The 14,964-nt window shown below is 35.2% G+C and overlaps 1 protein-coding gene across 1 annotated transcript in view; it reads left to right on the plus strand.

The window, feature by feature from the left end:
- TMEM26 (transmembrane protein 26) overlaps window positions 1-14,964 on the plus strand; it is a 44,952-nt gene that overhangs the window by 12,293 nt on the left and 17,695 nt on the right. Inside the window, exons 2-4 of the mRNA XM_003783768.2 lie at window positions 6,713-6,791; window positions 10,802-10,915; window positions 13,282-13,502. Coding sequence (XP_003783816.1) covers window positions 6,713-6,791; window positions 10,802-10,915; window positions 13,282-13,502 — 414 coding nt within the window. The remainder of the gene's footprint in view (window positions 1-6,712; window positions 6,792-10,801; window positions 10,916-13,281; window positions 13,503-14,964) is intronic.

The raw sequence follows: 14,964 nt of genomic DNA on the forward strand, positions 1-14,964 counted from the left end.
ATTGCCATTTTTAAAAGAAGAAAATGGAATTCTAATTCTAGGCTCATGGTAACTTGAAGTAAATAAAATCCATTGCAGGAGTAAATTGCTAAATATCATGACGTATCAATTTGTGAAAAGCATTGTCATTGGTTGAAATGATGACTTTTATGATAAATTCTATCTTATAAAAATAAAAGTATGAAATGAACTGTAAAATAAAACAGTAAGTACAGCTATTAAAGAGCTGAGAACAGCGTCTTGCCTAGCATGTAGCAAGACCTATACAAATATTTGATTAACAAACAAATCAAATGAATTGTTAGTAATCTAATAAATACATAAGCAGCTTTAAAAAAAAACAAAACAAAACCATTTGAGACAGTGCTCCTGCTTGTGTACCTTGAAGAGAATTGGTAGGTAGGCTAAGGACTGTGGAATTAAAAACAAAGACAAAACTTCTTTTCTTGTGACAAAGAAAGAACACTTTTAAGAGGCTTTTAATTTAGAAAAAAGTAACTGAGTGAAGTAATTTGGCATTAAAGCATTAATGCTGTACAACTTTGCTATTCTGACGGGTAATAGTAATTGTGATTACATTATAATAAATCTGAGTTTCTAAGGGCAAATAGTTCAGTGGTGATACAGTATTATCAATTGTATAAAAATTTCCCTCTTGAACATGCCCTAATCTTTCAATCATATGCTTACCTTTTCTTTTTCAGTCCAATATGCTGTGTTTTTATAAATAAAAACCAGAACCTGATCTAAGTTACTTGTGCCTTGGCCAGGCCCCTATGTGGTATTAGCCTTCATACAAAGTCCTTGGCATCTAGTTCCTCCTGATTCCATCAAGACAAAGATTGAAGAAAAATTATTTGGTAGCTCCTAAGAAAGGGCATGCAGTTTGATTAATTACAGTGAAAACGTGGGATCAGGTCTGGTTTATTAATTTTTAGACTTCATACTCTCCCTTGGTTCCAAAAATGAATTGCACTGACAACACATGATCAAGAATATTGCAGACTTCAAAATAATGAGTCATGGCTATGATGTCACCCTGAAATATTAGATCTTTCATAGAAGCAGAATATATTAAATTAGTTTCCTTCAGTAAAACTTCCAATAAAAATCAATTTATGATGATATTTCAAGTAGAAATTTCTAGTTAACCCAGCCACAAAGCATCAAGAAAGTAGACACTGTAAATCAACTAGGACCTTATTGAATTACTAAATTTCTGTGGGGAGCTCATCATATTCCAGACTGTCCAGAAGGAATGAAGGGTATACAGTGTGTCCTCCATATTCTTGGGTTATGCATGCATGGATCCAACTAACCATGGATTGAAAAACAAACAAACAAAAAAACAGTATAAACAATGATATAACAATAAAAAATGATACAAATGAAAATACAGTATAACAATGATCTACTTAGCATTTCTATTGTATTAGGTGTCATAAGTAATATAGAAGTGATCTAAAGTCTAGGGGAGGGTGTACATAGGTTATATGCAAATATACTATTTTATCTAGGGAGCTTGGGTATACACAGAATTTGGTATCCATGGGGGTCCTGAAACCAATCTCCCATGGATGCTGAGGGACAACTGTAATGATCTGCAGACACAGTTCTTGTACTTCTATTTAGAATTGCTTGAAGATAATTCAATTAATTGATACCAAACACATATATGAAGGCACATACATAATTATAAGCATTAAAAATCTATGGTGTACAAGTGAACAGAAAAAGCGAATTTAGAGTGTAGGGACAGGAAAGTGTTCGTGGAGGAGTCTTACATAGCATATGTGAACAATGAGAAGGAGGTAAATATATTTTCTAGGGAGATAAATACATGTATGGAGGCTTGAGTTAGGAAAACACTTAGATTTTCTCTGAGAACGAGAAGGAGAATATTGTTATAGGAGTACCATTGAAAGAAAGGCAAACAACGGAGCTCAAGCGATAGGCCAAGGACTGATTACGGAGCATCTTGTAAGTCATGATGGGCAAATGGCCCATGTGAGCCAGGGCTATATGACCAGACTTGCCTTAGCATTGATTGTCAAGTCAGTCATAATGATATTTGTACTCAGGAATATATATAATATTCCCCTTGATTCAAGGAATCTTAAACAGGGTTAGTTCTGACAATCATAGTTTAAACATAGAGTTGGTTATCAGTTATTGGAAGAAAGTCTTCTAAACTGTTAGGTACTGCCGTGAATAGATTTGCAGAGCTGAGCCCAGGGAAGGCATTAGCTACCTTGATTGAGCACCTTCTGTGTCAGTCTCGTGCACACATTGTCTGATTTACTTCTCATAGCCACTCTATAAGGTACGTTTTATTTCCCCCATTTTACAGATGAGGACATCTGATGAGGCAGCTTTTAAATTTGGGTCTTCTGAGTTGGTGACGTGTCTGCTGCAGCACACTGCAGTAATAATTCTTCAAGGGTCACAGCTCAAAGAACTTGCTTGATACGAGACCTGAAATAAAAGATCCTTGCTGGTGGCACCAGCCTCCCTTCTCTTCATTTGTTCAGTTCCTCCTTTATATAAATTTAAGCATTTAAACACTTGAGCATTTGCTTAGTAAGCATTAACGATGGACTTAGTGAAAGACTGTGATGCCTCTGTGGGAGAGGAAAAGATGGAGGAAAGAAGGAAGGGATAGAAAGATGTGGAAGATCTGAGATCTGCCTTCAAGAAACTTATCTGGGAAAGGCTAAGTCTTATATTAATACACACATAACTATGAAACAGTACAGCCTGTTCTGTACACGAAAACTACAGGTCAAAGTTAATTCCTGCTGTATTAACCATTATTAATATGATGTATAATATACAGTATAACATATTGTATTATAATATATTGTACAGTAAATATACTGTATTAGTATACAGTATAATAACCATATATTAATACACATGTAGTTATGAAACAGTACAGCCTGACCTGTACACAAAAACTACAGGTCTAAGTTAATTCCTGCTGGGTTAACTGTGATGGGCAAATGGCCTATGGTTAACCAAGCTGGAAGGTCAGAGGGCACTTCCTGTTCTTACAGTGATCCAAGGTGAGTTAAACAAGGCTGAGGATTGAGTTGCATGTAATTAATTCTTAGACCTTCGTATGCTCATTTCTTCCTACCTTTTCTTTCTTATGTTAAATAAGTCTAATAAAGAGGGATTAAAGTGAAGGGAACTTTCCAAAACAATTTGTTTTGTTTTCTTTTTTGAAAGAAACAGCAGGTTGGAACTACTGTGTTGCTCAGTTTGATAGGATGTGATAAGGGAAGAGGATGTGGAAGTGGAGATAAGACCAGAAAAAAATGGAGGCTTTGAGTATCAGATTCTGGAGTTTTGATAGTCTATTTTAAGCAACACAAAAAAGCCTGAATCTTAAAGTTTGTTTACATAACCAGTTCCCTAGTTGGAAAAAATACCATGAAACAGGATGATACTTTTTTTTTTTTGAAATTGTGGAAGCAAATCTTGTGTGTAGAAGATGTTAAGGGTTATTGTTTGTTTTACTGTTAACCTCTTTCAAGAGTTATTATATGTTGTCTCCATGCTTTCCCTAGATGATTATTATAATGTCTTGTTAGGGGAATTAATCTCAACATTAATCTCAAGCGAGTCAACAAAATTATACTGCAAGCAACATTTGATGTAACCAAATAAAAATTTACATATTTCCACTGTCTGTTTGACTAAAATTTACTTCCTTTGTCCATCTCACAGAGGAAATACTCTCTTCCTGATGTTTCCTCTGATATGTAAGGTCGAAGGGTTAATTGTTCCTTTTCTTTACGAGCATGCTGAACATGGGCTTCTGATGTGTGTATGTATTTCTCTGCAGCTTTGCCATCTTCCGAGTAAGATTTTAATAATAGCATGACCCATAACCTTTTGCTTCGAAATTGGTTTCTGCAGGAAATCAAAGGTGGGGGAAGTATCTATATTAAATATTGATTTTTTTAAAAAAAAGATCTTTCTCTTATCCTTTCCTCCCTTCCTCTTCCCAGAAATTAAAAAAAAAAAAAAAAAAAGATACCAGTGAATGGGTTAATAGCCTTTAAAAAAAATCTATTCTAAAATTATTCGTTACATTTTTGTTTCTTCCTTTTCTCAGCTGGATTATAACAATACAGTTTTGGTAACATTTCATCTGAAATAATTCTATTTGTTGAGCAATTAACATTTCAATTTTCTAGGTCATTTTAAACCATCACCTGTGTGTATTAAAAGCATTTGGATAAAATTATATTGACTTACAATTTTGACTTTGACATGATCTAATAATGCAAGAGTCTAATCCAAAATAAAATGCAATTTAAAGAAATGAATTTGACAAGTATATTATTTTTATCTTATTTCAGGTTTTTTAAAGTTATTATTTCATTGCGCAATGACCCATAATAATAATACTATCTACCTACTATTGAATACCCACCTTTGCCAGGCATGGCTTTACAGAAAGTGTAATAAACATCCCTGTGAGACAAATGTGATTGCTATGGATTGAACTGTGTCCTTCCTCAGATTCATATAAATGGAAGTCCTAGTCCCAAATGTGACAGCATTTGGAGATTAATTTGGTAATTAAGGTTAAGGGAAGTCATAATAGTGTGATCCTAATTCACTGGAATTGGTGGCCTTATGAGAAGAGACAGTGGTCTCTCTCTGAGGCCACATTGTGAAGGTACTATCTAGAAGCTTACAGAAGGAGGGCCCTCCCCAGCTCCTGACCATGTTGACACCCTGACCTTGGACTTCCAGCCTCCAGAACTGTGAGAAAGCGCATGTCTGTATAATATTTTGTGTGGTCACCTGAGTGGACTGATAGAGGGGCTGTCCCCATGGTATGGATTAGGGAACAAACTGAAAGATCACTGGCAACACTGGTGTTTGAACCTCTGAGCATCTGACTACAAAATCCTACGCTTTAGATCCCCCTTTTGAATTTCAAGCCAGAAAATAATGAAAATGGCCTTTTACAAAGTGCAAACACTTCAGCTATCGTTTGTATTTTTATTTTACAGGTTTAGCAAACTGCACATGAAACACATGGATTGTTCTCATCCTTAGTCCTTATTGTCTGATTTCTGTGTTCTAGCATGATTAAGGTGACCAGATTTTAACATTGGTAAAGTGGGACAACATTGACCCAGAGAGGTGGTTCTTAATTAAAAATTTGGTCTATATGGAGCAATAAAAATTTTCATAGAATGCAAAAATAGTATTGTAATATATTTTTTAAAATTTCAACATATGTACAATTTACAAATATAATACATTAAAAAATTATGTATAGTATTATTTTATTCTTTGGCATATTTCTCATTTGATTAAATTTTTTTTAGTAGATTGCTGTCGTTGTTTAAAAGGTCATGAAATTTTTCACAAGAATTTGTTAAATTATATTTCACACATAAAATGGCTTTCAAAGTCTCAACACTTAATTGTGATTTTTCTGATGTCCACACTTTATTTACCGTAGAAAAAATGCATTCAGTCATAGCATTAGTTCTTGGTAAGGACAGCACATATCCCATAATTTTTAGTGCATTATTGTTTGGAACATGGTTTGTTTCAAAATGATGAAATATTTCTAATCATTTGTTTTCTATTGTGATTTTTACTGATGTCCAAGATTTAACCTTTTCCTTATCAATATATATATTTTTAATAATGATACCCTGTAAGTCGTAAGTGTTACTTTCAAGGCCGGTGCTAGACTTTTTGCTGCCACTATAAAATATAAATGATACGAGTATTGTCTGCTAAATTCATGAAATAAATAAATTACTTACCTAAATTATCTGAATAGCTGATTTGTTGACATCACTTGTTTAACTAGCACTAACACGCAGTACAATGTGTATCATCTGAGAGACAGTTACAAAATGTTTACATCATTGCCAATGCCAAAAAAAACGCCATTGTTCATTAAGTCCAAACAATGGTGGTCGAATTCTAACAAGTGATCAACCATGTGAACTTTGATAAGCAGTTCTCAATCATCAGTTCTCAACAATTATTTGTTATTATTAAAGTGTAACATTATAAAATTAACAAAAATAATACAAAACTCATATCCTCGTGAAATAGCCACATGGCAGTCGAAAACCATATATTCCCTTCCTGTTCTCCCCCCATTCCCTAGCTCGTCGTACATTCTTTCCAAAAATCGGGACTTTTTAAAAATGCTGCAGGACATGGGACAAATTGTTAAAAATCAGGACTGTCCTGCCAAAAGCGGGATATCTGGTCACCTTATGCGCTCTGAGCTCTCAAAATTCCAGGTTAATGTTGAAAAATGCAGCCAATCCTCCTGGAATTACAGTGTTGAATAAATCCAAAAAAATTTACCCTTGCTTTATTTGCTTTTTCTAAAACATATTAAATACAAAATATCTAGTGTTGTGCCTGAAACTAATTGGCAGTGTCCCACTAAAGCATATTAAAATTAACATCTATTAATTGGGTTAGAAATTCAGTGAGAATGACAGCTGCTAGTGCCTTTTACAGTTACTTTGTTTCTTTATAATCCATATGGCAGAAATCACATGATGCTTTTTTCTCCATTGAAATGAACACTTAAAGATAAACAGGTTTGACTCATGGTGGTCAGAGTATGAGCATTTGTTTTACTTTCTTTCTCTTTTTAAAAGAATTTTTTTTTTTGAAAAGCTAAACTATCTTTTTCCCTCTTTCACAGGTTTTCACCAGCTATATTTTTCTATCTGATTAGCATTATTCCATCATTATGGCTTCTCGAGTTGCAGCATGAGACCAAGGTACTTCTTTTTGGAAAGTAGGAAATTGAAATATTCAGCAATAAGCTACTTGTACAATATGACCTGATTTATTTCAGAAATTCACTTTTCTGAGGGACTGGAGTCATCAAACTTCAAATAAATAAGAGGCCATCAGCAAAAAAAAAAAAAGTGAATCCATAACCTGTCATAAAAATAATAAAAATATTATATTTCTTGAAGACTTCACATTACATAATGAATTAGCATTTTTGTTAGAGATGTTGTTTCTAAGATTCCTTCCAACATGCTATTGTTCACACAGGGTGTGGACATTCTTTTAACCGTGGCGACACAAATGAGTTTCTATGTTGTGCTCAGTAACATAAAGACCTCAATAATCTGGCATCCTGCAAATGACACTTTGAGAAACTACAAAACCAAATTCCTATCTGTATTTTCTATCTAAATACAATCAAACTGGTAGGTTTAAATTTTTTTTGTCTTATTTAAAATTGTCTGTTTTAAAATACAGACTTATGCAGATTACAGGAGGTTCACGTTTGGAGTTCTGTGTATTGTCTTTGTGAAATAGACATTCTATTCTAGAACCCAGAAACTAAAGTTAAAGAAGAGGGATCATGGGACCCATCATGGGGAAGATGGGCTTATATATATTAGAACATATCGATCTAGGAAATAAACAGTCAGTAGCTTCCATAAGTCTCTAATTTATATAGAGAGATTTTCCTTGGAGAAGCTTCCTACACAGGCAACTCCAGTTAGCAGGCTCTAGGTTGGGCTCAGACCTTTACTGTTGTCTGTGCTCCTGTACAACTTTGGAGAGGTCAAGTTAGTAAAGTCTATCAGACTCCAGCTTGGACTTCACAGTTCAGTTTACAGGACCATGTGATAGAGGAGTCGTGATTATGATACCATAGAATGTGGTAGCTTCACTGATACAATACTTTAGATCCTTGAGAACATGGCCCTCATACAGATTTATTTGCTATGATTGATCATTTTGTTGCAAGGTTAACCCTATCTGGAAAATGCTGCTCCAAATTTTAGGCACACAGAGGGGAATTCAGTTCTGTGGACTATCTTTGAAGAATTCCACAAGCACATCGATGATGAAGAAAACAGTTTGTCTCCTTAAATCTCCTTTGAAACAACATTAAAGTCACAGGCTAGCTCTGTGCTTATAGCGAAAGTATTTTATAAGTGTACATTGGTTGGTTCAAATAATCATGGTCTTTTAAAACTGGACACTAAAGAGGGAGGGCACTGTTTCAATCTCTTCACCACTGACTACGTTCAGAGGTATGGAAATAAGCTCTGGTGATTTGAGTCAGTTTTTCCCTTCACATCCAATTCTAGGATATGGCTGTCATCCACAATAATAATTCATTTCCCCAAATGCTTTTATAATATAAATGCGTTACACGGTTAATTGATATACAGGTCAAATCCCATTACAACAAATAGCATACAACCAAGAGCTCTCTTTTTAATAAAAAAAAAGATTTTTGAGCCCCAGGCAGTACCTCTCTAATTTTCATAGTACAAAAGAAATTGGACCTTTAGAAATAATGGATTTGACTAGTTTTGACACTGAGAAAGAAAATGAATGCCCAGAGATTGAATTGGGCAGGGTGAGCAGAGATGGAGGTAGAAAAAAGGAAGGGAGACAAAGGATCCTGGAATTGCATTTGAAGAAATAATAAATGGCAGAATCAAGGGAGTGCCAGCAGTTCTCTTAGTCAACTCATTTAGAAAATTTTGATTGTGATAATAAACACTTTTTTCACATGGTCCTCTGTACTTTTATGGACATCTTTTCCATTTATGAACCCAGAAACTTGGTAATTTAGGTATGGTGTGCACATTTCTATTTTATAGAAGAGGACCCTGAAGTTAAGTAATATTCCGAAGGCCACACAGCTAATCAATAGCAGGGCTGGCGCTCAGACCCTGATGGCCCCATGTCTGGTTAACCTCGCCCGCTGCCTTTCCCAGGCCTGTGTTTTTTTGCTGTCGAGGCCATTTGCATCAAAATCATCCTGAGTTTTTTCAGGATGGAAAAAGTAATTTCATTTCATTTCATATTTTCCATTTACTCTACATCCTCCATTTTCTAATCTGTGCCTTGGCATTAGGAAAACATTCTGACCTATTTCATGAAAACATTTCTCTGAGATGACTAATTTGGTACCTTTAATCCTGAATCTGGCTGTGTCTGCGTGTGTGGAAACGAGATGGTTATAACAAAGCTTGTGAGTGTAGCTCTAGGTCTGTTTATGAAGTGGCATTATTAAAGTAATGGAAACATTCTGGTGTTGATGGTGTCACAGCCTAGTTTCCCCCAAAGGGATGTTTTTGACACCAATAAGAATTTTAAAGACATAATGCTTGAAAAAATGACATGTTGGTAACCAGATCCTCTACAGGAACTGAACTATACAATGGTGAATGTAAACAGTATAACCACAAAAACAGTACAAGTCAGGCTAAATCACATATTCATTGCCATTCTAATGTGGTTGCCACTTAATGAGAAAGCTTCATCTAGCTATAACAAATAGAATAGCAAGAGCTGAGGGGAACTTACTCAGGGAAGTCTTAATACTGCAATATGGACTATAAAACTCTTTGCTTCCAAGTTATCTTCTACTGCAGTAAAGAATGGCTATTTTCTTAAATAACACGATGTTTATGGATTTTTAGTGATATGAATGTCAAAAGCATATTAAGGTCATAACTTTTAATAAATATACAGTCCGCTTCCATGCCCACAAAGTGGTCAAAATTTACTTCCTATTGGGCATTAAATTCTGAGATAAAGTCATAAAACTACTTTGCAATGAGAATTTATTGCTTAAAGTTCAAGATTTAATTTTTTATCTTCATTATCTTGGAGCCATGTCTACGCACACACACACGCGCGCGCACACACACAGAGTATACAAAGAGCTGTATTTTTGCTCCTAGAGACATGGCACATGGCCATTTTTCTTAATTATTCTAGTCGTTTCACCCATCACACTAGTTGTTTGGATGAAAGGTAGAAAAAATAGCTTTTTGGCAGACTTCCCTTTCTGCTTTATCAAGTAGCTCATAGAATAATCAATGAAGTATCTAGAATAATTAAGAAAAATATATTTCTTAAGGCTTTAATTTTTTTAAAGTAGTTTCTCTCTAAATACAAATGTGTGAATGTGGATGTGTGACAGTGGTAGTAGTGGTGGCGGGGTGTGTGTGTGTGTGTGTGTTTCAAATATATGTTTAGCACTGCAGATGTTTAAAAAATCTTCAACCTTTTTTTGTAACCAGTTTATGAAATATGCATGTGCCCCAGCTACATTTTCTGGTGCTACCCCGATCCTCTCTTATGTACTTTTCCCTTCTCTGACTCTCACCTCAGATTCCCAGCATCTGGGCGATAAAAATCATGTACAGTTCCCTTGCAGACATTCATGTACAAAATGAAGGCCCATTGTCGAATTTTCCTTAAACTTAATTAATTTCTGAACTGTCACTACAATGTATGCTTTAATGGGGGAACATGCAATTGTTTACGTTTCTTGACAGACAAGCTTGATAATGGATTACTGACTTTGAAGAATGCTATTTAGATACAAAGTCTTCGGGATAAGAAAGAAAGGCTCAAAATGCTATAGATGCTTTGAAGGATTGGATCATCCATGCTTCACTGTTGTCAATGATGATTGGTTGGTTTTACAACGGTTGCAGGGTTCACAAAAGGAGCCTCCCTTATCAATCTAGAAATTCTACAGATCTTCACAATGACGCAAGGCATTTACATCCTCCTAGACCTGGGGAAAAATGTGACATATACAGTTGACACTCCTCTCCTATTAATTAGAGAATAGTTTTCCATCTCAAGCCCTCTAATCCAATTTTTGGAAATGTCTATATGGATTGCATAAACTCCGTAATTCCCCTCCTAGTCCCTTAGATAGATTGAAGCCATTTTAAACTCTACTTGATTGTGACCTTTGTTGGCATGTTGCCCCCCTGCCAATTCTTAGTATTGCAGTGGCCTGTCCGAAGTGCAGACACAGAATGCCAGCAAAAAAGAAGACCTCGATCCAAATCTGATAGTCAACGGACAAAGCAATGAAACTGAGGATCTCATTGAGACGGTGAGAGCTTTTACCACCATAATTAAAAGATCTAGCAAATGGTGAACTTAGGGTCAACGTGCTGTCCACCTTGCAGTTCATATTTTTTCTGAAGAAATTTCCCAATTGTTTGGCTCAGGAATTTACAAAATAATCATATTTGATATATTATGAGTTATTATTAATGAACATATTTAATATAGATAATGCATATATAGATGATTAGTAGATAGTGTAATAGATTTATTTTATAGATATTAATATATATTGCATATTGAAAAACAGACTCAATGTGTAGCATGAAGGAGCAAGTAAGCCAGATAACATGTATACAGAGAGACATGCATTTATGGAGGGATGATATAATTAAAAGACTGAAATAGAACATGTGTGTGAGCGCACGCATGCAGGGTGCCCAAAAAGTATTCACATTTTAAGAAAGAAAATGACTGCATCAAAATCATCATCATATCCATCCATACTGTTTGTTATCCAGCTTATTACATCTTCTATCTCTTACAGTTATAGAAGTCTAACATGACTTTAGTACTACAATTTTCATGCCGTTTTTTCCTTCCTTAAAATGTGTATACATCTTTTGGCACCCTCTGTGCCAAAATAAGAATTGTGGAGAGCAGTTTTAGATTCCCAGCTAAACTGAGAGGAAGGTACAGAGATTGCCCGTATCCTTTGTGCCCCTGACAGTCTCCCTGTCCATCAGCACTCTTCAACCAGAATGTTAAATTTGTTAAAATTTGAAAAATCTACTATGTTTCATGTTTGAGAATGCTAATGCAAATGGCATTTTATTTTTAATTTCCAACTCCACTTGTCCTTTATTAGTATATGAAAAAGAGATTTGCTTTTGTATATCAACCTTTTATCCTGCAATCTTACCGTAAACCTTTATCAGTTCCCGGGGGTCTTTTTTGTTCTTTTTTTTTTTTTTTTTTACTTTAGTCAATTTAGGGGATTTTCTAAAATTACATCCTCTGTGAACAAAGATTTATTTCTTCTGTCCCAATCAGTATACCTTTTATTTCCTTTTCCTGTGTTATGGAATTAGCTCAGACTTCCACCAGATATATATTTTTAGGTGTTTATTAATAAAATAGAGAAAAGTTTCCAGCCAAAATAGAATTACTTTCTTTTGCTTCCTATGTCTGATATTTGGCAAATTGACTGGGGCCTATTCAAAAATGAAGTTAACGGGAGACTCAAGGCCAAGACACCTATCATGGAAACATTCTGTGGATGAACCTTTGGTTCTCAATCAAGCTCTGATCACAACTTATCTGTGTCACTCTGGACAAATCAGTTAGTCTCTCTGAGTTTTTCATCTGATAAACAAAATACTAATATTTACACTTCTGTGCTTCCTATACGAACTGAATAAGTTGCATGTGAAGTTTCATAGAAGAGATATAAAGTATGCAAATGAAAGATTATCGACCATCAAGGTTTCAATCAGGTTAGCATCCCACCTTGTCTATTATCCTCTCTGTGCTTGTGGATTTGATATCAGCTAGTGATCAAGAGCGGTAATTGGGTTTTGCGCAAACATAGTTAAGTCACTTGCATGAGTAAGTTAGCGTCATTATCTAATTCACTTGAGATCTGAGTCCTCTAGTCTTTAAAAGATTGTAACCTATAGGTTCAATAATAGACTTTGAGAGTTATTTAGAAGGTAGATTGGGCAAGAGATGTCACAAGACATGAGTAGAATGTAAAATTTCCTTAGAATCCACAAATAAGGGCAGAATAAAATTGCTTGCTAGCTTACAGACTACTAAATAAGAATATTAAGGATTCAGAATAAGAATAATAACTTTACAGTTATTCTTTACATTTAGGCATTGGATAAATATTATTACATTTTTTATGGTTAGTCATAATAGAGTTCTAAAAGAATAAAAAACAAAAGGGAAGATTTCTTCCACACTAAAAATATTTCCAGATTAGTAAATTCAGATTTAAAATCCATAAAAGAAAAATATAGGGAGAGGCTGTGATTTTAATATGGAACGTGTAACAGTTTTGCTATGTGTTGTACTTTGTTACAGAGTGTAATAAAATGAGAAGTGATCTTTAAAACCCTGTAAAATTGGTTCTTTAAATATCATGTGCTACAATCCCACTAACAAGTGTAGGGTTTAAATTACTTGCTAGGTATAGGCAGCCGCATCGTAAGGACTGTATTAACCACTTTTTTTTTCAGAGTGCTCAGCTGCAGAAGTGTTACTTTCTTAAGTAAGTGAAGAATAATCCCTGATGGTGACTGTTCGCAAACGTTAAACTCGTGATTGAAAGCCAGGGCGACGAAAATAATCTCTCTCTGAGGTGGTAGCTCCTGATCTTCCTGTCTGTATGACGTTTCTCTTTAACAGGCCAAAGTTTTTGTAAGTAACTTGTCTAGAGTATGTGAGAAAGTTTGGACTTTGGGACTCCATCAGACATTCTTGTTAATGTTAATAATTGGACGATGGCTTCTACCCATTGGAGGTGGCATCACTCGAGACCAGCTCGCTCAACTTCTTCTGATATTTGTGGGGACAGCTGCTGACATACTGGAATTTGCAAGTGAGACCCTGGAAGAAGAAGACGTGAGGTAAGCCGGCCTTGTAATGAGAAAACCTTGACAAAGTTGGGACCACGCACCTGTCTCTTGGTTCCGTCATGTATATTCTGCATGGATAAGAATTTTTAGGATAGCCTATGTCTGATGTTAGAATCAAAGACTTTGCTGCTGTTTAGATACACATGAAAAAAAAAACATGATCTTTATTTAAAAAATACATAACGGATATTTCTGCTAGAAAAAGGGACACATAATGTTCCTTGTGGGTGAGAACAAAAAAGGGCTGCAGGTTTGCATGACCAGAGGTCGGGGTGGGGGGAGGCCTGGAGCAGAATTACCACCCCAAGCTCCTTTGTACCATTTCCAGTGTCCAGAGCATAGCCAATCATAGCATTCTCCTCTAGAGCACAGCAGAGCTGCAATTTCCAGAAAGTATCTAGAGAACAGCTGGAGAAACCTATCTCCAACCCAACTGGGGAATTTTCATCCCCTGGTGTAAAAGGAACATGAAGCAGGTGAGGTTTTATTTTACTAAATTTTATTTTTAGTCAGTTTTGTTCAAAGGGCCCAAAGGCTTTCTAGTTGTAGATGCCTATAAATTAAAACTTATTGAGTTGGTGCTTTTATTTTTGCCACAAGCAAATAAACTCAGAATCCATGATCACATCTGTTTATGGAATGACTTTCTTACCATTAGGGATTTAAGTTTCAGTGCCTGAATGTACTTTAAGCTTGGGTTGTTTTGCACTGTGCTATAAAAATAAATTGGAATGAGGCTGGCTTTTAATGATACAGTTTACTTTATGCCGTGTTTCCAGAACAACAAAACATAAAGCCGAACAAAATACACTCACGTCCTGAGGAAGCTTAATATCCCGATGATAGCACAAATTATATTTACAAACACGGGTTACCTTTATAAGATAATGTTCTGATTCATTTATACTAATTTTCTTATAGCTTATGAAGTTGACATATTCGTTTAAAAGAAATCCAATCTAAATTGATCTATCATCCTCAGAGCATTGATTTAGTTCTGTAGTTTTAATGCCTTCCTGTACATTACATTGTATTTTCCAATATAATACAAGAAAAACATGAAGAAATCATCACAGAGCACATTAAAAAACAATATTAGCAGCAACAGGAATGTCATACTAGAAACATAACTACATGCAATATGTAGGGAGGTGGGAGGGAACATAGGACAGTAAGGATTGAGGAGGGAGATGTTTGGGTGGGCCAGTCATAATGGGGGCATGCTGAACTCAGTTTGTAATTCCATCCAGAAATGCTACCTAGGGGGCAATTAATAGATATGTATTTGTCAGTAAATGCCGAATACTAAAAAGCTCATGAATAACATTGTAATTGGCCTTCATACAAACAAAACCCAGTCCAAAAAACTTTGACCACCATAAGGCATTCAAAACCCAGTCCAAAAATCTTTGATCACCATAGGGCATTCTTTCTTTCTTTCTTTTTTTTTTTT

Source organism: Otolemur garnettii, unplaced genomic scaffold (assembly GCF_000181295.1).
Source record: "Otolemur garnettii isolate 467f Iridium unplaced genomic scaffold, OtoGar3 scaffold00008, whole genome shotgun sequence".
NCBI classification, from domain to species: domain Eukaryota; kingdom Metazoa; phylum Chordata; class Mammalia; order Primates; family Galagidae; genus Otolemur; species Otolemur garnettii.